The 23,345-nt window shown below is 40.1% G+C and overlaps 1 protein-coding gene across 2 annotated transcripts in view; it reads left to right on the top strand.

Moving 5' to 3' along the window:
- LOC138745848 (protein-methionine sulfoxide oxidase mical3a-like) overlaps positions 1-18,550 on the top strand; it is a 176,120-nt gene extending 157,570 nt beyond the window's left edge. For both annotated transcript variants that reach the window (XM_069903247.1, XM_069903248.1), the window contains 4 exons: positions 442-510; positions 8,661-8,760; positions 9,704-9,777; positions 11,104-18,550. In XM_069903247.1, the coding sequence (XP_069759348.1) occupies positions 442-510; positions 8,661-8,760; positions 9,704-9,777; positions 11,104-11,288 (428 nt within the window). In that variant the 3' untranslated portion in view covers positions 11,289-18,550. The remainder of the gene's footprint in view (positions 1-441; positions 511-8,660; positions 8,761-9,703; positions 9,778-11,103) is intronic.
- The last annotated feature ends 4,795 nt before the right edge of the window (positions 18,551-23,345 follow it).

Genomic DNA, 23,345 nt, shown 5'->3' on the forward strand with positions numbered 1-23,345 from the left:
ATTCATCACATTTCCCACTGCTCAAAATTTATTGACATTCCTTCTTCTCTTTTGTATGTCTTTTCTCTCCCAAACCGTGCCTCTGTCTCTATTTCTGTCCCCCCTGTCAATTCTTGCTCCATTTGGCTCTGCCTCTCTCCCTCTTTCTGCCCCACTCTTGATTCAGTGAAAACATTATGCTTGAAGTTTTGAAAGTTGCAGGTTAATTGTTCTCTAGGGGTACCTGTGATCTTTGATTGTTTAACCTGGATTGCATGTGTGGAATATGCCATTAATTCCTGAAATGCTGCAGGCAGTTGCACTGTCTCATTCTGTTCTTATTTTCCTTCATTTCTTTGTTTTCTGCCCCCTCATTATTAGATTCTTTCCTTTGCCCTCTTCTTCTGTCCCTCTCACACTCTGCTCCTGTGCTTTGCTTTTCTTTCACTTCTCTTGTTGAAGTTGAGACCCTTGTTGGAGCTCCGCGGCGAAGACCTCTTTCCTTCTGCCACTGCTGTACCCACGACAGAGGTAATGTAAACCGAGCCCTTAGAGGGTCACCTTAACAATACTGGGGTTCTCTAACCCTGAGGCTCAGTACAGTTCCCTTGGACACCTGGTCAAGTATAAATTCTAATCAAATACTGCACCTGCTGCAGGATGAGCTTTAGTGAGCCCAAGGTAAGAATGGCCAAAGAACCAGACCTATCAGGAAGCTGAAGAAACCAATGGCTTCAAACAGATGGGGCAGACATAGAGGGAATGGCACAGCCCCTGAGGGAGAGATGGAGTTAGAAGGACCTGTGGGACACACCAATCATGTTATGAGCCATAAGTTCATGTTAGGATGATAGTCAAAAGGGTGAGTGGGCTGAGTGTTAGATGCCATACGCTGACCGTACAACAAATGATATTGTCAGGCTTTGGTGACCCACTCCAGCAGTATGTGAATCCTGACAATCTCCATATGGCAGGACATAAAAGTTAGCATTAAAGTTTTTGTTAGACCAATGGATGAACTTAGGTGGATGGATCCAAAGGCTGTTAGCTTTGCAGTGATCCTCAGCTAAACAAGACTTGACTGTCCATCTTTCACCATGTATCCCTTGGTACCACCTCTCCCATCTCACCACTGAACCACATCCCTTGATCACAAGCTTCAATCACCACTCTATCACTCAGTTCATTCTTTACCCAAGATCTCAACACCAATTCCCTTACACTATTCCTTAATGCTACCATTCAAACTCTGATCCATTTGATCATGTTATTCCTCTCCACTCTCTGACCTCACTATCTAATCACATCATGTAGGTGCACACTTGGCCTATCCCTTCTTCCCCAACTCCTGTTCTGTTTCTCATTTTCCCCAATCTCCTCCTTTCCTGCCTTCATCTCATTTCCCCATCAATTGCTTTTTATTTCCACCCTGTTTTCTACCCACCTCCCAGTTCCCCAATCTAGTTTTCTATCCCTCCCATTTCCCTTTTTCTGATCATATTTTTTCTCCTCCTCTATCATTTTGTCCCATCCATTTCCTCTATAAATGCTCAGTGCATAAAAGCACAATTGATGTTGATACACATGAAGATCCTCCTTTTGACCCACACTTTCAGTAGTTAACTACCAGAGGATTCTTTGGTCCTTCACCCTATCCTGTGATAACAACCCAGAGAATGGAAAGCCACTGTAGGGTGTAAATTTAGTTAGCATTCTGCTTTGAGAGGAGCAGATCAGGTTCATCTGCAGTGAAAACAATGGATTAGAAGATGGAAACCTCTGGAGAGTGAGTGGAACAACATGACAGTAGTTTTAGTTGGACTACTGCAGAGCTTGTATTGGTATGGTGTGTCCAAAGACCAGATGACAGCATAAGAGACTACACAAGCAATCACTACCCTGATACAGGTGAAAAGTAGGGCAATAAATAAGACAGGGAGAAACGAGAAGTGGCAGTTTTCTTATGCCTCCTCCAAGGATGTCACCAGCACAAGTATGTGCTGGAGCTGAGAAAGAATGACAGTTCCGCTGGTGCGGGGAAATCGGGGTTAAGGTATAGACCAGAGCGTAATGGCTGTTCCCTGGGACTCTACTCTGCCTCGCTGCTTGTTTGCAGTGACTCACTCCATTCCACCGCAGTGACTTCTCATCTCACTGACTGAGCTTCATTCCTGTACCCTGCTTTTCTGTTCTGCAAGCACCCATTTTGTTGAATGTCCTGAGATTTCCCTTGGCTGATAAACCTTCCATTTGCTGAGGAATGATATCGCCAACACTTGGTCAGCTGCCAGTGGAGACATCTGAGTTTTACCTGTCAAATGTGTTGTGTGGCCATAGAAAATGAATTCAGGAGTCAAGTGCAATCCACAAGAATCAGCATGAGGCAGGGAGTGAGAAAGCAGAAGGACTGAGATTGCAGTCAGAGGTTCTAAGCATTATGACTCACTGGACTAATCCTCACTTCATATGGGATAATACATGGATGCAGTGCAGGGTGGTGTTTAGAGTAGATCTCTTTGAGGCTATGAAATCTAATTTGTTCCAATTAAACACATAATCAGGGCAGCAAGCATCAAATTTTTGCACATTGGGTGAGCATAATAGGTTGCCAGTCCTCCACATTCAGAAATAGCAGCATTTTTGGTAACTCTAGAAGCTGCAGTGCACATTGCACTTTCAGTCCAATTTGTTGATCATAGATCTTCAAGCTAAGTGAATAGGAGCCAGTCATAGTTCTAATCTAGAATGTAAATGATCTGTCCCCTTTGAGCTTGTAAGAAAAGAATAAATCAAGGATGACTCTCAAACAAAGTATGCCAGTGAGAGTAGAAACACCTACTTATCAAATCCATGGTTGTTGGGAGGTGCTTTGAGCAGTTAGCTTGAATTTCACCCAGTTGAAAATTTGCAGCTTATTAAATGCTGTCAGAGAGCCTGAAGCAATTTTTTAAATTCTGGCCCCAACTCAAAACAAGACACTAGGCATCGGTAGGATCCATTGCAGAAAAACTATGCTAATAGCTCTTTCATCAGTCCCACCATGACCTTTCCTCACTGTTCATTCATTAATAGCCCTCCCACCCATTCACTTTTATTCCACTTCTCCTTCTCAAGGCAAAGGACAGCACCAATTTAGTTCCCATCTTTGGGCAGTGTGTTAACAGAGAAGAATATTAACTTTGTTACAGCTTCTTAATATTACAAAAATAATCTCACAGTTAGACATTTCTTTTTAAACAAATCAACAGTACAAGCCTCCCAGTGTCCAACAAAAGGGCCTCAATTAAAGAGATCTATTGCAAACGAACCATTGTATCATTTTAATATTACAGGTCTTCCCATGTAACAAACTGATATAGACCAGCCATTATGCCAAGCTTGCATCACGGACCATCCAGTGTTTCAAGTTAATATTACAGACCTGCAATTGAAACAAACTGCTATTGTAGGCTTCCAATCGTAAAAAATTGACATTATATGAGGGTAAGATGCAAACGTGCAGCTAACAATGTAAACCTCACATTTGGATTTGCAAATATAATGTACCATTCATTATTACAAACTCAACACCAATAAATCAATATACCTGTAGCATACCAACCATTGTAAGAAACAAGTAATATTGAGATCACATTCTAATAAAAACATTAAATCTTCTGCTGTAAACAAGACAATACAGACAACCCATATTAAGAAACCAATATCATAAACCAACCATTTCATTAAGCCAAAATCAGACATTGGATTTTAAACAAATTGATATTAAAGACCTCCTATTGTGCAAACCAACATCAAGGTTTTTCTGTTGTAATTAGTCAATGTTACAAGCTTTCCTTTGTTAAAATCTGACATTACAGGCAATAAGACCATCTGATAAGCTTTTGACCATTCTATTTTTGAGATATTAGTAGTTTGTTACAGTTACACCAACTCCCATTACTCATTGAGCCCCTGAAGCCTTGTACCAAGTTCAGGTCATATTGCAGCTCCCTTCTCTAGAAAGATATCACAGGTTAAAGTATTACTGCACCTACCTTATAGGAGGGATAAGGAAGTGTGGTTAAAAAAGGTTCAAAGGTTAGTCTCTAATCCATATCCAAGAGCCATTGCTTGCTTCATTTCACATCCACTTTCAAGCTAGACAGTTCACAGACTGTGCTGAGGAAAGTGATCACATTAGCTTTTTGGGTACTTCAAAAGGTTCAATAAAGGCCTGAGAATGAAAGTGTATCTATGATAATGTGTATTAATGCACGAGTGTCTCTAAGTTTGTACACGTGTTTAAAATTCCATGGCATTGCTCAGAAACTGGTGATTGTATTTCAGAATATATTTGCATGTACCTGCATATGTTTATGTGATGCACAATACCTGAAAAAGTCAGAATATGCTTTATGCAGAATAGCATCCCAACCCCAACCCACCATCTTTCCCCTGCAACCGTGTCTGCCTGTCCCGCATCGGACTTGTCAGCCACCAACGAGCCTGCAGCTGACGTGGACATTACCCCTCCATAAATCTTCGTCCGCGAAGCCAAGCCAAAGAAGAAAAGATACATAGGTACAATCCCTTGCAACCGCTGCAACCGTGTCTGCCTGTCCCGCATCGGACTTGTCAGCCACCAACGAGCCTGCAGCTGACGTGGACATTACCCCTCCATAAATCTTCGTCCGCAAAGCCAAGCCAAATAAGATATTTGTCTGTTAAAATTTAATGGAAAGATGTTGTAATTTATTCAGTCAATAACAGATAACTATGCAAATTGGAGACTAACCAAAGAAAGTGAGATTTGATTATTATAGATAGTAGCTAACAGGATATGAGTTGCAAGCTGGAATCTCATCAGTAGATATTGGGAGTTTACAGGTAGAATATCAGATACCTGGAAATGAGTTCAATGCCAAAACCCAATTCAGAGATATTCAAAATTCAATATTGACTATTTATAAATGGCAAGTTATGAGTTTTCATGATTTATTCATAACATATAAAACCTGGAATGAGTTGGAGACTGGAAACTAATCAGAATATTTTGGAAGTATATTTATAGAATAGTAGTAACTCAAAAATAAGTTACAAGCTAAAACCTAAGCAAGAATTATTGTGGTTTATATGTAGAATGTAAGATCCCTAAGAGCGAGTTACAGAGTAGAATCTAATTGAAACTTTTGGAGCTTATTTCTGGAATAAAAGATGTCTGGAGATGAGCTGGAGCCTTATATTTAATTGTGAAATTTTGAGAGTTCATAAACGGAATAACAAATACCTGACAAGTGAGTTAGATTATGGAATCTAAACAATAATTATTGGAGATTTACATGAGGGGTAACATATCTTGAAATTATTTATTGTTCATACTGCTCAGAATCAAACTGAGAGTTCAATTATATATACCAAGATGTGAGCTAAAAGCTTTAATCTATTCCATAGATGTTGAGGATCAAAAGTGGAATAACAGAATTGGAGGAATGAGTTGTAATTTTACTGATTTTTTTTTTGAGATTTAGAAACTATTGAACATAGCTTGAAGTGAGTTATAGACAAGTTTGATGACAAACTTTGGTTGTTTATAGAGTAATATTAAGCTGCGTTTGGGGTCTATAAATAGGGTAAAGGTTATTCAATAATTTTGGACAATTATTTACAGAACAACAAATGTATTGAAATGATTTGTGTGCAAATTCTAGCTGGAGTTTTGAGAATCATGCACAAAATGGGACAAGAACAGAAAATGATGGAAATATTCTGCAGAATAGACAGTACTGACCCCAGACAGATATGCTGATCCTGCAGTCCACAGAGAAGGGTCACTGTGAGGATGGACTGGAAAAACAAAAGCAGCTAGAACCACAGGCAGCTAGAAGTTCTGGGTCACTCTTGCCAACAAAGCCCTTGTGTGTTGCAAAGCAATTTCCAGTCTAAATCAGGATATATGGGAATTTGTTACAGGTCAGAATCTAATCAAGAGGCTTTGGAATTTGAATTTTTATTTGTAGAATAAGAGACATCTTTAATTAAGTTGCAAGCTGGGATCTAATCAAATTTACATGAATGAAAATCTGAACAGTGGTGCATCCAGGGAATCAGTGCTGGAACCCTTATTGTTTATAATGATCTGTATATGAACTTAGGTGATATGATTAGTAAGTTTAGAGATGACAAGAGTGTTGTTGGTCGTTGGGAAGATGGTCTTCGGCTACAGACAGCATTGATGAATTGGTAACGTGCAAAGGAATGGTAGAGAATTTTAACCTGAAAAATGTGAAATGATGCATTTTGAGAGGACTCATAAGCTAAGACAAACATAATGGGAGAGCCCAGGGAACATTGAGAAACAGATGGACTTTGTTGTATACCCAAGCATCCCTGAAAACAGAGGCATAAGTAGATAAGGTGGGTAAGGCATTTGGAATGTCTGCCTTCATTAGCCAGGGCAGAGAACATAAAAGCAGGGAAGTTACAGTAGAATTTTATAAAACATGATTAGGTCACAACAGGAGTACAGTGTACAGTTCTAGTCACTATTCTGTGGGAAGAATATGATTGATTGGAGAAGGTACAGAGGGAATTCACCAGGAGGTTGCATGGGAAAGAGTGCCTCAATTATATGGAGATGATGGGTTCGTTTTCAATGGAACAGAGAAAGCTGAGGGGGCATTGAAGCAAACAAAACCACAGGGGCAAAGATAGTTTTCTTTTTCTCAGGGATGTCTGTAACCAAAAGACATAGAATGAGGCATGGGTTAGGAGATCTGAGGAGGAAACTTTTCACCCTGATATGAAAATGTGGTGGAACTCTTAATATTTAAGACGTATTTAGATAAGCATTTAAAATGCTATGCATAAAAGGCTGCAGGTCAAGTACTGGAAAATAGGATTAGTATTAGTATAGGATTAATACAGTAAGTACTCCGTGGCCAAAGTGTCTGATTTTATTTTGCTGTGTGTGTGTATTACACACACACATACAGTATATACAGTGCACACATATATGCATTTTATATACACACCCCCCCCATACATTATATACATACATATATATGTGTGCGAGTCTGTGTGTGTGTGTGTGTTTATGTGTATATAGGGGTTGAGTACCCCTTATCCGAAATGCTGGCAACCAGACAATTTTTGGTTTTTTGTTTTTTTTGGATTTTGGAAATAGCATCAGCAGAATACCTTGCATCAGCACCTAAACAGCAAAAACAATGTCAGGCTTTTTGAGAACCGATATGACGCCACAGGTGGAAAATTCACATGAAATATGTTTAGTACTTAATCTCTGCTTACAAAAGAAGACCACTTCACCACTGCTGCCAGTCCTCAACTATTGTCCCTGCTTCTGCCCAAGGCAATTTCTTCAATACGAACAGCACCGTACCCAATGTTGAGAATGGAGTTGCCGATTCTGGCTGCAGCTGATACTGAAGACTTGGACCCAGTTTCCTGGCCAGAAGTAAAGATTTTGATTTTTTTTAAACTACTATTGTAATCAAACTGATGCCAACAGAGTATCTGAGTCCCATATCGGCAAGTAAGGTGTTTAATTTTAATCCACTTGGATGAAACGTTGACGCTAAAAAAATTTGGTTTTCAGATCTTCAGATAAGGGGTACTTGGCGTGTGTGTGCGCGCGAGTCTCTCCCGCTCTCTATGAAAAATATCTTAGTATAATCTATTTTTTTAGCCCCATTCAATTAAATCTAATAGTTACAACCTTTTGTATCATTTGGAAATTCTAAACAGGCACTTCCTGCCATTGTTTCTCCTATGACCTCAGAGGATTGTACAAGATAGATTCATTAGGGATAGGCCAAGTTGTTCTGGGAGTACCAGGACAATGTAGTCTTATTCACAAACCAAACCTCTGTGAGATTAGAATAAAATGGTTACTCCTGTACTTACACAAACACCACAATGCATAGGAGACATCTGAAACTCTGATCCCTGCACCCCCAGCCCCTGACCCACAATTCCACCGTCCCACCCCAGTCTGTTCTCTGACCTCTGGTTCAGTTCCACCATTCTAAGACTACTTTAATCCTTGTGACCTGTTTTCTGAGGCTGGTCTTGGTTGCAGCTGGATTTTAATGCAGTGGGACATCTTGAGTCCAATATTTCCAGACATAAATATCTGAGAGTGAGTTGCATCTCAGAATCTACTCAAAACATCTTTGGATTTTTAATAGGATTAACAGATACCCTGGGTGGGTTATGGGCTTAAATCTAATGAAGGAAGTTTGTACATATTACAAGCAATTTCGAAGTGAGTTACTACTTAGAACCTAGTCAATAGATTCATTTGGTCTGTGTATAACCTGGTAGTAAGTTCTAAACTGAAGTATGATCAAGTTTGGAAATATTGTACATTGCATACAGTTAAATCAGGGGATGATTATAGTTCACCAAGTGGACTAAGCTGACTTTTATGCTAGTTTGGAGTTGATTTCCAAACACTCTGCAGCCAGTTTGATGACCTCACTGACCGATGGCCTCGGGCTTGGTTTTGTCAGTGTGTTTGATGTGCAGGGGGTAGTGCCATGTTGGATTGATCCTCTCCAGTTGTGTGTATAGTTACAAGATGTTGTCTGACAGAGTTCAGCAACTGGTGAGTGGTCTCTTTTTCCCTATCTCATGCATGCCACTATTTGTTATGGTTTTGATTTTGCTGTGCTCTCTCACAGGAATGGGAAAGAAAGATGACCCTCGCCTCATGCAGGAATGGTTTAAGCTGGTGCAGGAAAAAAACAGTTTGGTGCGCTACGAGTCAGAGCTGATGATCTTGTAAGTAGCAATAGTGGTTTCTCCCTTTCTCCTGAACCCATATTCCATCATTTCTCTTGAAAGAATGGCTGATAAGGTGGATGGATGGATAATTTCTGTTTTGTAAACTGTGCAATCCTTGAAGGAAGCCTGATCCTGAATCCGTTTAACTAGAATTAAGAATTTTGGTGCATCTGTGCAGTGAACTTTGGTACATGACAATACCTTTTCATAATCTGAATCATAACCAAGATGCTTCAAAGAGGTTCAGATTTTCTAAGTTTTCGAATTAGGCATTCTGCTACACAGATAACCAGCAAATCCACCAGTGTTCATATCAATCTAAATAATTTAAAATGACAATTACAGGTATTTAAAAAGAGTAAAGTTGTTGAAATACAGTAAAATAGCTCAAGAATCTATGGAATGATAAAATTGTATCGTGCAAGAGGAAGCTGTTCAGCCCATCAATCATAGCTGGGTGGAGTAGCCCTTTATAAATGAGCCCTCCCTGGTGGAGTGCATCCTAACACAGCACATGGAAACAAAAAGCCTTTTGCAGTGACCAGAAGGTAGGGCTTTTGCCCCTGTGCCATCTGAGTTCTGCCCACAAACTTGTGTCCTGGACACTCCAGCCCATTGCCTAACAGAGGTATGATCAAATATACAAGGCCTGTGAGATCTCTAGCGCAGATACAAAGTGATGAACTGTATTTTGAGCAAACAATTAGAAACTAAAGAGACTCTAGTCAGGTGGGAGCCACAGAGAGAAATAGAAAGTCGACATTTTGTGTCGAGGCCCTTTCTCAAGATTTATCAACATTTTGATTTGGAACTCTTGTCCATTTCTCTCCATGGATGCAGCTGGACCTGCTGAGTCCTTCTTGCTTTTCATTGTTTACAAAAGATTCCAACCCCTGCTGTTCTTGTATTTCTCTGCACTGTGTTTTGTTTCTTTGTGCAGCGCCCGTGAGCTGGAGCTAGAAGATTGTCAGAGCAGGTTACAGCAGGAACTCCGGGAACGCATGGCCATTGATGGTAGGTGCCACTCACACCTACCCTCTGTCTCTTCTGATCTTTCATAGGTGAGATTCTGAAAAAGGACTGGCTGCAAACTGCAGGTGCAGCAACTGAAAGTTCAAGGCTGTTCCTTGAGTATTTCTTAGCCAAGACAGGCCACATATGTGGCAGAACCAAGCTGAAAAGGATAGAGAGAGAGATTTGATGCTGACATTGTTCTTCAACCAAAAGGATAAAATATGGGGGTTTAATTTATTCATATTTTGGGATCCAGATGTCACTGGCAATGTCAGCATTTATTTCCAATCCCTAATTGCCCTTGAGAAGACAGATTCTAGTGGATACTCGGAATATGCACTTGGACTACTCCAAAATTGAAGGGAATTTGTGGGCCCAGGCACAGGAGATCTTACCACAGAAAATCCCAATCTCAGCTCTAGCATGGCAAGAGATTCCCAGAGACAGATAAAAGATTTCAAGAACACTCTTGTCCCTATGATAGTCACTTGTAGAGGAGAGGGCAAGTATAATCTGTGGAATGTGCACAGCACTTCCAACCTACCCATCTACCTCATGATCACCTGTCCCACATGCAGAAACTTGATCCCACACTGGCCTCAACAGCTATCTCAAATAATACCAACCCAGAGCTGACATAGAAGAAAGTCATACTTGACCCCTAGGGTCTACCCAAGAAGAAGACAGTCACCTGGGACAAACAGAGATCCAGAGTCCTTCTGGGTTAATCTCAGAGTATTTGCTTACAAACACTTGTTTCTTTCAGCACACAATGAAGTGGACTTTCTTTTTATTATTTACTAGACACAACATTGCATTCAACTCCCCAAACACTACCCGACTAAACTCCTCTTACCTTCTCATTGGCTCACTGCCACACAGGTGAGACTGACGCTCTTACTTTCCTCCCGACGAAAGTAAGTATGTGACCATAACATGTTCCTCCACCCTTCCGCCCCATGTTCTTGGGCTACCTAGATCCCTGTATCCACTTCACCTCTCTTTATTCTAGGGTTATTTAGGTCCTTGTTCCTAGAATATCATCCCCAAGCCTTGTTCTGGAATATCTAGGTTCCTTTTCCCTAATGTTTCCCTTGTATCTCCTTAATCTAAGGTTGCCTATGTCCCTGTTTATTAAATTATCCCCATCCTCTTCTGTAGGTAACTGGGTCTCTGATACCAGTTTACCTGGGTCAGTGGTTTTCTTCCTTTATCAGAGGATCTCAGTCCCTTCACCAGTGGCATCTGCCTTATTATGTGGTCCACCTGGTGTGGCTTGGACTGTGAGCTGCTCCATGCTGTGACAATTCCCTGTTTGTTTGTCAGACAATCTGAAGAACAGTGAGGAGCTGTTGGAGGAGAAGCGAATCCTGAACGAGATGCTGGATGTGGTGGAGCAGCGGGATGCACTGGTGGCGCTACTGGAGGAGCAGAGGCTCCGGGAGAAGGAGGAGGACAAGGACTTGGAGGCCGTGATGCTGACCAAGAGCTACAACTTGAACTGGTCGTAGAAAGCTGCAGGCACAGAACCTGGGCACAGCATCAACAGCAGCCAGAAGGGGAGGCAAGAGATTGTCCTGCCAATGGCTGGTAGAGCAGACTCCTGCTGTCTTTCTCCCACTGTGATAGATACTACAGAATAATGGTTGTGCTACATGCCCTCATGTCAGCCACACACATGACCCCCACCTGAATGAGGGCAACTTCTACTGATCACTATCAGACATCGGCCATAGTTAGAAAATACTGGTCAGTAATGAACAGGTGCTCAGAGGGCAGGAGACTCAACAGATTTGCATGAGTTAGGGGCCCTGCGTTCATTTCAACAAATTCATAAAAGTATTTTTGGTGAGGGCCCTTTACAATGGGCAAACACATGATCTCCAGTGGGTCCTCCAGCAAGTGCCGACCTTTCTCATTCCACAAACTCTTCTTTATGTGAGTCAGTAATCGTATTCTATATCTTGAGATGGCGGAATGGGTTTTTTTTCTTGTTCATCTTCCAGTTCTCCGGTTCAGTGGTGCAGCCAAAGGTGTCATCAGGGCCCTTTGCAGGTTCTTGCCATGCTCTTGGAGCCTGAGGTGCTGAACAGAGTGTCAGAATGTCCCCACTTCCAAGTGTTGCTGTAGGCACCAGTTATCTTTACTTCAGGGAGGGTTGTGTGTGATAGAATACTTGAAGGAGCAGAAAAATCTTTTAAATGCTACCACATCTGCATAATAAGATGGAAAACGCAAATAGTGGAGCATTTAAAGAAGCCTAGGGACTTCCCATCATGAAACAAGCGCACAACAATTTAAACTTTTCCTACCTTTTTACTTGTATACCCATCCAACTCACCTTTAGTTCACTTGAACACAGTACCCCTGCAATTCCTCATCATCACACAGATACATCCTGGTCCAACAAACATAATGTCGCCTGCTCCAATAGGGGATTCACAAGAAATCCCAACAAGTGGCACGATTGGCATAGCGGTTAGCGCTTTGCCTTTACAGCGCCAGCGATTGGAACCGGACCGGGGTTCGAATCCCACACTGTCTATAAGGAGTTTGTACGTTCTCCCTGTGTCTGTGTGGGTTTTCTCTGGGGGCATCAGTTTCCTCCCACCATTCAAAACGTACTGGGGGTGTAGGTTAATGGGTTGTAAATTGGGCAGCAAGGACTCGTGGGCTGAAATGGCCTGTTATTGGCTGAATGTCTAAATTTTTAAAATTAAATTAGAAAAATAACCAGCAATGTGGAGCTCCATACCACAGAAACCACAAGGCGTTAGAGCAGAATTAGGTAATTTGGCCCACAAGTATGCACCGTCATTCCATCATGCTACTGCTTTCTCCCTGTAACCCTTGATTCTATTTGTAATCAAAAACCTATCTACCTCTGACTTCAATATACCTAATGACCTGGCAGCAACAAATTCCATAGATTTAACAGCAATGTGGAGCTCCATATCACAGAGACCACAAGGCGTTAGAGCAGAATTAGGTAATTTGGCCCACAAGTATGCACCGTCATTCCATCATGGCTGATTTACTTTCCTTTTCAACCCCATTCTACTGCTTTCTCCCTGTAACCCTTGATTCTATTTGTAATCAAAAACCTATCTACCTCTGACTTCAATATACCTAATGACCTGGCAGCAACAAATTCCGTAGATTTAACACCCTCTGGGTAAAGAAATTTCTCTTCATCACTGTTCTAATGGGATATTTTTCTATTTTGACACCGACTTCTGGTCCCAGGCTCCACCATCATTGGAAACATCCACTCTATCCAGGCCTTTCAGTATTCAACAAGTTTTATTGAGATGCCCCCCCTCCCCCACCACCATATTCTTCTAACTTCCAATGTGACTGTCAAATAAATGCTCTTCATATGATAATGCTTCCATTCCAGGGATCATCCTAGTGAACCTCCTCTGGACTCTCCCCAATGCTAACACATCTTTCCTTAGGAAAGGAGTTAAAACTGCTCATAATACTACAGGTACAGTCTGACAAATGCCTTTAAAGTCTCAACTATTGGTCTTGAAATGAATACCAGCATTGCACTTGCCTTCCTTACCACCAATTCTATCTTTCAGAAATCTTGCATGAGGACTACAAAGTCCTTTTGCACCTATGATTACTGAACTCACTGTCCATTTAAACACAATCTACTTCTGTATTCTTTACGCCCAAGCACATGATCATACACTTCTCCACACTTTCATTTAAATGTTTTAATTTAGACATATAGCACAGTAACAGGCCTTTTTGGCCCACAAGGCCATGTTTCCCAATTACACCCAATTGACTTGCACCCCCTGGTTCGTTTTGAAAGGTAGGAGGAAACAGGAGCCCTCAGAACATATAAACTCCTTACAGACAGTCCAGGATTCCAACCCTGATCCCTGGCACTGTAACAGCGTTGCGCTAACTGCTACACTAATCATGCTACTCTTTGCCCTATGGTGGTTGAAGGAAATGGTACAATGATATTTAAGAGGAGGCTGGACAGACATTTTAGGGAGAGATGATAGAGGATTTTGCCGATTGATTTGGGTAAGTAAAGATGAATGGAGCAGAACAAAGTGGCAAAATGTATAGTTGGGCTGAAAAGCCTGTTTTTAGCCTTATTTTCAAAATAAGGCCACCCATCACAACACTCAATTACATACACATATCACTGTATCTTATCCGACTCTAATTTCTTCACACATACACCTACCCACCCATGACCACAGCACCATCACATGTTGTACTCATGCACTCCCACAACCACTGCCTTTCCTCGGTAATGACCAGAAATGTACACAATGTCGTAAATGTGGTTTAGCTAACATTTTATAAAGTTCTTGCATGGCCACTCTGCTCTTATATTCTGTGCTTTGACAAATAAAAGTAAGTATCCTGAATGTCTTTTATCATCCATTACTTATCTACTCTGGGACTTTCAGATGCGACAGAACATGCACTCCATAGCCTCTGTTGGTCCGCATTTCCCAGTATCCTATTGCTTTATTCTGCCCATATGTATGACATTACCCACTTGCAGAATACGTCTGACCAGACTGTCCATCTTTCTGCACGCTATGGACTTTCTTCCTCCTTGTTAGCCACCGGGCTAGTTTTTGCACTAACCTCTTTCTCATAACTCCCAGAGTTAAATCCAAATAATTGTTATTACTGTGAAAAGGGAACCACCAAGGGTTTTGGAACCCCACTGCAAACAGTCTTCCAGTCAAAACCCTTTGTTCTCTCCTACAAAGATACAGTAATTAGCACTCTCCCTTTTACCTTCTTGCCATGAGATAGGACCTCTGAATTTTTCCAGTTCCAATTCCATGTTGATATTAGGCTGACTGACCTGTAATAACTCATTCTCTAACATGCTCCCATTCACAAAATTGATGCTACTTTGGTGGACCTCCAGTCTTACCCAGAGAGGACCAGAAAATGTCTACAAGTCAACATACTTCCTTCCTTGAACACCTACTGGACCTCATTCGACTGTCCACCTTGAACAGGTACACTTTCTTCTCCAACTCACTCAAGACACAGTGTCAACACTTCCTTCAGCCCCAGACACCAAATCCTGCTTCTGCTTCCTACTTTGCTCATCATTCTCATAAATCAATGAACTTTAGAAATCTTAGACTTTTCCCTCCCTACACTTAGCTGCCATCCACCTATTTTAATTTCTTACGGAGGCCTTTTCCAGCCATTTTGCAATTTTCCCACCATAATCTTGAATCCTGATTTATTCACCGTGCCCATTATTCCTACTTTGATTTCTGCCCCTTTGCATTGCTGTGTATTATTATTCCTGGTCAGGATATGGACAGTACCATTCATTGTCCATATCCAGTTGCTCTGGAAAAGGTGAGGCAAATCACTTTCTATCGAAGGAACTTGCATGGTGGTATTAGATGGGAATCGCAAAGCATTGATAGCAATGAGCACCAATGAAGGAACAGTGATACCAGTCAGGTCAAGAGTGTGTGTGAGTGTGTGAGAGAGACAGAGAGCCCTGATTCTGTCAGCTAGTCCATCAGGTTTTTTTTCAGTATGGGACATGTCTGCAATAGCAGTAGTCTTCCCATGCATCTGCTATCCATATAGAGGTCATGGGTTTAAATTTAGTCACAGAAGTCTTAGTAAGGAAAATCTCAGCATCCCTAAGGTCCTGGAGCACAGTTGGTAACAAATTAACTATACTGGTGGTGGAGGGATTCATGTTTAGGGTGATGGATGAGGAGCCAATCAAGCTTTGTCCTGAAGGCTGTCAAACTTGAAACTACATTTATCCAGGCAGGTGGAGAATATACCATCTTACTCCTGACATGACTAGTGAACTAGGTTTGGGAGTCACAAAGGTCATTTGCAGCAGGGTACACAGGCCTCTGACCTATTCTTCTCAGAGACACAAAATTCACATACATGGTCCAATTAAATTTTCTGGTCAATGGTGATGTCCAGGGTTTTGAAAGTGGAGGATTCAACAACAGTAGCACTATCAAGTATAGTGGCTAGATCTTCACTTGTTAGTGATAATCATTGTCTGGCACTCGTGAGGTACAAATGTTACTTGGCACTTACCAGCCTGCACCTGAATATTGTCTAGGTCTTGCTGTATGTGGACATAGATTGATTCATTTACCTAAGGAGTTGCAAATGGAACTGAAGACTGCATGCATGGGTTCTTGCATCTGGTGGGGGGGGGGGGGGTGTGTGTGTATTTCATTGTGTCTCAGCTCTCATATAGTCAGGGTTACATTAGAGTATTATGTACAGACGAGTGAGTGTGTGTGTGTGAGAGAGAGGGTGCATAAAATTCTGCACCTGCAGGTGCAAATATTTTTAAGAATGAAATCCTGAGGAATGTAATTATGAAGGTAAGCTATGAAGATGTTGTCTGACTTTGTGGCTACACTCAAACTGGAGTCTAAATCAAAAGGAGAATAAGGGTTGTCCAGGGACCGAATGAAAAGCCTTGCCTACTGACAGGCCCTCTGGGTGAAGGTTTATCGGCCTAGGTGGTCTGTGAATCAGATCAGTTCCTAATGAGAATGTGATAAAATTAGATTGGACACGGTGCTTTGCGTATTTAAGAACACATCCAATTAGTTCTGTTTTTCATGCTGTGTCCTCAATGGGACAAATTTGTCTATCAGTCACAGAGCACAGGAAGAGTCTCTTTGGTCCACTATGTCTTTGCTGACCATCAAGCACCCACTTACATTAACCCCACTTTATTTTACATTAGAACGTACAACAGCATCACACAGGAACAGGCCTTCAGACCATGAAGGCTGCTCTGAATACAATGGCCAAGTTAAACTAAGACTCTGCTGCTTGAACATGATCTATATCCCTCTATTTATTCCCTGTGTATGTATTTCTATCTAGAAGCCTTTTAAACACTACTCTATTTGCTTTCACCGTCATCCCTGGCAGCATGTTCTAGGCACCTACCATATGTCCTTTAAACTTTGCCACCACTCCTTTCACATTAAATGCATGTCCTCTAGTATGTGTCATTTTTACACTAGAAAAAAAGATTCTGACTCTACCAATGCCTCCCATAATTTTATAAACTTCTTTCAGTCTCCAAAGCTCCAAAGTAAATAACCCATGTTTGTCCAACCTCTCCTTATAACTCATATCCTCTAATTCAGGCAACATCCTGGTAAATCTTTTCTGTACCCTTTCCAGACCCTTCACATCTTTCCTATAGTAGGGCAACCAAAATTACACACAATACTCCAAGTACAACCAAACCAAATATCCTTATGTTTATATTCAATGTAGGTAAGCATACCAGATGCCTTCTTTATCATCCTATCTACTTTCATGGCCACATTAAAGAATCTATGTACCTGAACACCCAGATCCCTCTACACATTAATGCTTTTAAGAGTTCTGCCATTAACTGTATACATTCCCCTTACATTTGACCTCCCAAAGTGCAATATCTCACACTTGTCTAGATTAAGTTCCATCTACCATTTCTCACCCATATCTGTAACCAAAGTATATCCTTTTGTATTTCTACATTATCCACTCTACCAATCTTAGTGTCCCATCAGCAACCCCAGGTTCTACCCATTATCTACATGGTTGGGGAAATTTACAGTGGTAAATTAACCCAACAATCCACAAGACATTAGAACATAATAAGAAACCAGAGCACCTAAAGGAAATCCTCATGGTCAGAGGGAGAACATACAAACTCCCCACTGATAGTTGCAGATGTCAAGTGTGATCTAGGTCTCTTGAGCTGTGGGTTTCCATTCTTCTTTTAAATAACCTTTTAAAAAGACATAATAAAAAAGACTTCCTTTACTTTTCTTACGCTCAGTTCTAATAATGTCTCTTGAATTTCATGAGACAAATTCTAACTCAACATGTGAGAATCCATTGCCCCAGCATAAATGCTTTGAATTTTAATGTCAGATTTACAACATCTGTTGCCGAATACATTCATAATTTCTGCATATGACTACACAGTTCCAGACGTCCCAGAACACTGACCATTCAGCACGACAGCCAGTGCTTTGGGCACAACTGAACATCATTCAGAGGAGAGATTTCTTCAGGGGGAATTTTTCCTCAGCACAGTCAAGTGGAACTGCAGACATGGTCATTAAACAGAAGAGAGGCATGCCATGCTGGAGTGGCCCAGGGACAGCCTTGGATTTTCTTTTCTCTCTTTCACACACACACATTTTTTCAATGCCATATTCTATATCTGAAACAACTCAATTGTACTCTATTCTCTGCCTACGTTTCCTCAATCACACATTGTGTAGCCTTTAAACCCTTGCATCCCATGTAGTCTTTCTAAATCCCCTCAATGTCCCTTCACTCTCTATCCCTTCTTCAGTCCTCTTCTCACACTGCCCTTGCCAATTTGGTGTGTACCTTCTCTTTAAATCCACTCCATTCCACACAATGTTGTTCACTCTGCTGCAGTCGAACATGAAATCTTCCTTTGTACCAGCACATTGTCTGCATACAGAAACTGGCACACTCAGAATGCACTAAACAGGCAACTAACATGAACGAATCATCATCTTTCTACATGAAGTCTCCCTCTGAAGGACTCCAGTTTGTAGTGTTAAGAGTAATTACAGTGTAGAATTTATTCCACAACTGTAAATATGCCACTAATTATTCTGTGACAGACTATGTACTGTGTTTTGCTTCGGTATCATTTGCACTCACTTGGATAATAATTATCGTTCTCAATGTGTGATGGTGGAATTAAAGTTATTTATTAACATTTGCTATGATACAAATTTATATATTTTAAAAAAGATAGTTTTTCCTCTGCTGTTTAATTGCCTGTATTTTTTAAATTTTTTAAAAATTCCTTATGCAGGCAGCATATGGTTCCATGGGCTCCACCCACAAATTAATAGTCTCTGTATAGGTATTTTCCAGTAGACAGCTGTGTGGTATCACAAAATGAATCTTTACCTAATACCAAAATAAAAATGGTGTTCCTTTCAAAATGGAATTAGCTAAATAATTGTAGGAAAACTAAATCACTGCATAATATGGGAAGAACAAGGTGCTATATAACCCTTTTCAAAAGCTGCTTTCACACATGTGTCCCACTAAATCGGCGATTCAATGTCCTAGGATAGGAATGGGGTGTTGGCTTTTCACACTGGGACACTGAATGCTTTCGTACTTGCAAGAAGCCATCCCCGGGGTTAGGATTGATCTACCTTCTACTGGTGACGTCGTGACACATCGAGCGATGGTGGACCTGCCCTAAATCCTGATCAATGTATTATGATCTTATATTTGAACAAAATTAATCATGCCTAATTATAACATAATTAAGTTTCATAGTACGAGCCCTTCAGCCCCTGTTGTTGTTATAAGGAACTGTGAGAAAGTGCCAGCAATAATTAGCAATAACGGACAATTTTTAAACAGCGTGGGTAAGTTGGTGGTGCTAGAGGGCACAATTTATAAAAAACAGTTAGTAAAAGCTACCAAGCTGTTTAAAAATTATCTGCTGTTGGTATTTATTTCTCTCTCTCTCCCCCCCACTGCGACTTTCCCATGGCAAAGTTTGTACTTCATTTTGATCTTTTCTTCCTTCACATACCTGCACTCACACAAAAATAGGTCATTTCAATCCCACAGTGCAATTACCTGTTCTACACGTGCCTGATTGCAACACCAGCATCTGCAGACATCGGGGATTGTACTAGGGGTTGAGGCCATCAACCCCCAGCGTGAGATGACGTCATCTGATGCTGGCATTGAGTTGACTTTGCTTTCACACTAGGCATGGTTGGCCATTAATTCCTGAGATCACTTGCAAGTGTGAAGGGGGCTAAAAGAGTCAGAACAGAAATGATAGGACAAAGTAACTCATTCTCAGTGTTTACAGGCCCATCAGTACATTATATTTAACCACCCACTTACACCAAACCTCCACTTCTGACGCCCATCATTTATTTCCCCTTACATTCTCAGCAACTCCCACCTCCCACCCACAATTCTAGCACTCTGAGGGCTAATTTACAGCGTCTAATTAACCCAGGTCAGGTCTGTGGATCTGTGAGCAGTGGCTCTACCAGCTTTGTCACCCTTTTTTTCACATCATGTCTTGACAGCTGGAGAGCAATAGCTCACCTTCAAGATTATTGACTGCAATAAATCACTACAACTGTAAGTGATGTTTATTGAAGAAACCTTTCACCATGGTACAGGTAGGGTGTGTGGTTTGCTGAAGGCTGCGTCACATTCCTAATCAGAGGAGGTTAGGGAGGTAGTATCACATACCATCAGAAAGTGCTGTTGAGGTCAACGAGATGACACAGAAAAAGATCCTTCGGACTATTCAGAGGAAGAAGGCAACAAGTGCAGCCCAATATTATGATAACTTTATTTATTCGTTCAACAAGGTTATTACATACAGTTTAAAAAGTACATATTATGAACAATTAAAAAAATTAATATATAAAAAAGTAAAGAGAAAAAAAAGAAAGACCCCCCCCCCCCCCTCAGTCAGCATTCTTTAGGAGAGCCAAAGAGAAAAAAAAACTGAAATATATTTACTAAAATCTAATCAAGGTAAATTTAAATGTAAATAATCTAAATATAAAGACCACTTATTAAGAAAAAAAGAATAATTATCATGTAAAACATACATGATTTTTCCATTACCAAACAAGTTTTCATCTCATTATTCCATCTATTAATATCAATCACATTAGCATTTTTCCATGTACTTGCTATATACATTTTTTTGCTACAGATAAAGCTAAATATACAAAAGCAATCTGAAATTTGTCTCATCCCAAATCTTTCAAAGGTTTCAACTTACCCAACAAAAATATTGTCGGGTCTAGAAGTATTTTGATCTTATACAAATATTCCAAAAAGATTGTAAATGTACACATAACCAAACAGCATGAAAAAAAGTTCCAACCGAATGACCACATCTAAAACAAAAGTCTGATTCACTAAAACCTTTTTTTTTAACTTTTCAGGTGTTAAATACAATTGATGTAAAAAAATTGTAATTAACCATTACATAACGAACATTTATCAATCTAGTAACACTATCATGACAGATATCTAACCAGTCATCCTCGGAAAAAATAAGATTAATATCCTTTTCCCATTTAATCTTAGATCTATCCCATCCCTTTTTTTCCATACTTTCCTGTAATATTTGGTACATCAATGAAATATATCCCTTCTTTGGTGCAATCACAAGAAGATTCAAATTTAGTCAATTTAGGTAAAATCATATCTCTACCAAATATTTGTTTACTAAGGATTGAAGTTGATAATAAACGAATAAAGAATTCTCATTAATACCAAAATCTTCCCTCATTTGATTAAAGGATAAAAATTTACCACCTTTAAAACAATCCCCCAAATTTTTTATACCTTTAGATTTCCAATGTAATAAACATTGATTATACATTGAAAAAGGAATAAGTTTATTATTATATAACAGTGTTAAAGTCAATAATTTATCCTTAGAACCTATCATTCTATTTTTCCTCATCCATAACTTCATTAAATGTTTTAATATAGGCACATTATATTGTTGTAATAAATTTAAATTCCTCCAAAACAAAAATTGATGCATTTCAAATTCAAAAATATTCGCCATCTCAATTTTAGCCCAAATAGGGGGCCGTTCCAAATCCATTAATTAACTAAAATTTAAATAATAATTTTGAAAATGTGGTAAATGTAATCCCCCTGATGCATATTTTCAAGTTAACTTATTCAAAGCTACTCTCGGAAATTTACCCTTCCATAAAAATTCCCTATCCATTTTATTTAAATCTCAAAAAAAATTCTTATTAAGTAAACACGGAAAAGATAGTCATTTTAATTGTATTTATTCTTCCAATTAAATTTATAGGAAGATCCTTCCACTTAATCAAATCAGATTTGATCTTTTTCATTAACGATACATAATTTAATTTATATAAAGATTGTTAATCAACATCCACATTTATATCCCAATTTTCTTTAGCTTCTGCCTTAACCACATTTAGGTCTGAATGTATATCAATATTCATTTGAACCAGCTGGTTCAATTGACCAGTAATAACATCCAAATAAGAAGCAATACCTTCAAACATCATATAAACAGGCTGAGGTGCAGTTTGAAATGCAGGATCCGATTCCACAAGTTGTAATTTACTTTCTTCCAGTTCTTCTTCCATTTCCTGTACAGTGGTAGAGTAAGGCAAGTCCTCTTCTAGTTGTTCTTCAAAAGGCAGCATTCTAGTCGTTTTGCTGCGAGCTTGGACACCCAATGACGACCCCCCAACTTCCTCAGGGGGTCATCGCTGCCATCCCTTGGCAGACCATTTTTTCATAAAATTATGGAGTTTTCCGTAATTAACAGTGCTACCCAAACCTACAGTCACTATAGACCGTGTCTACCATCACAATCCTCTTCCTCCGCGCTCCCGTCTCTTCCAACGGGGGTGTTCTTTGTAACAAGCCTCCAGACTCGTGCCCGACTTCTCGGGAGCGCGCTCCTTCCTCCGCAGAATGGGTCGAACCATCGCCATCTTGAGACTGGTGAGTAGCTGTTACCTTAACTTTTGTCCCCACCGGCGATCGTTGAAGCTTGGGGATTGCTGAAAATGGATCCGAGGCTGTTTCAAGTCGTTTAGGCCCAAATTCTTCTACACTTTGAAACTGTATTTTCTTTTGTAACTGAGACTTAGATTTTTTTTTCATTAGCAGCCATAATGGCTCACCAAAATATCAAACTAAAAATTAAAGTTTTAAAATTAAAAATAAAGGGTTAAAAAATGGGTACTTAAAAGTTTGACCAGAGAGGGCAGGGATTACACGTCTAGTCTCTACGCCATCTTGACACGCCCCTCAAGTGCAGCAATAAAATGTCTTCCCTTTGACAGGTTTCCCTCAAAATCCTGGCTGTCCCAATGGACTATATTATATAAATAATTCTTACACTTCATCACTTCAAACCACTGAAATCTGCCATCAAAATAAGATTACTTTACATTTAAAGTAAACCTGCATAAGCTAAATGCTATATCAGTGTTGATGATCCCCATACCAAGTATTTAGCACACTCTTCTTGAAAATGAATTGTCATCACACTCTGCAGCTCATAATCCTCAAAACAAGTAATTTTTGTGACTCTGCTTTGCATCCTCACTCTATACACGCGATACGATTCCTTTATGCTTACACTTTACTGTGCCAGTGGCCAGTTTAATGATCACAGTGACCTCAGTTCACGTTTATGGTTCTGTCTGTTCTTGTTGATAGTATAGTGTTTTCACTTGGTACTTAGCATCTGATTTACTGTGGTTGCCTGTGTGCAGTTTTCAATGTGCAATTCACAATGGCCCAAAGTGTGGTTCCTAATGGTGTCACATAATGGTTCATGGTGATGGCCAGTTTACAATGGTACCCTGTAAAGTAATAGTAATGATTGCCTACATATAGTTCACAGTGGTGCAAAGTGTACAATTTGGAATAATTGTCTGCATATACTGTAGTTCAGAGTATGATCAGTGTTCTGTTCACAGTGGAATGTTCAGTGT

This window comes from Narcine bancroftii, chromosome 11, assembly GCF_036971445.1.
Source record: "Narcine bancroftii isolate sNarBan1 chromosome 11, sNarBan1.hap1, whole genome shotgun sequence".
NCBI classification, from domain to species: domain Eukaryota; kingdom Metazoa; phylum Chordata; class Chondrichthyes; order Torpediniformes; family Narcinidae; genus Narcine; species Narcine bancroftii.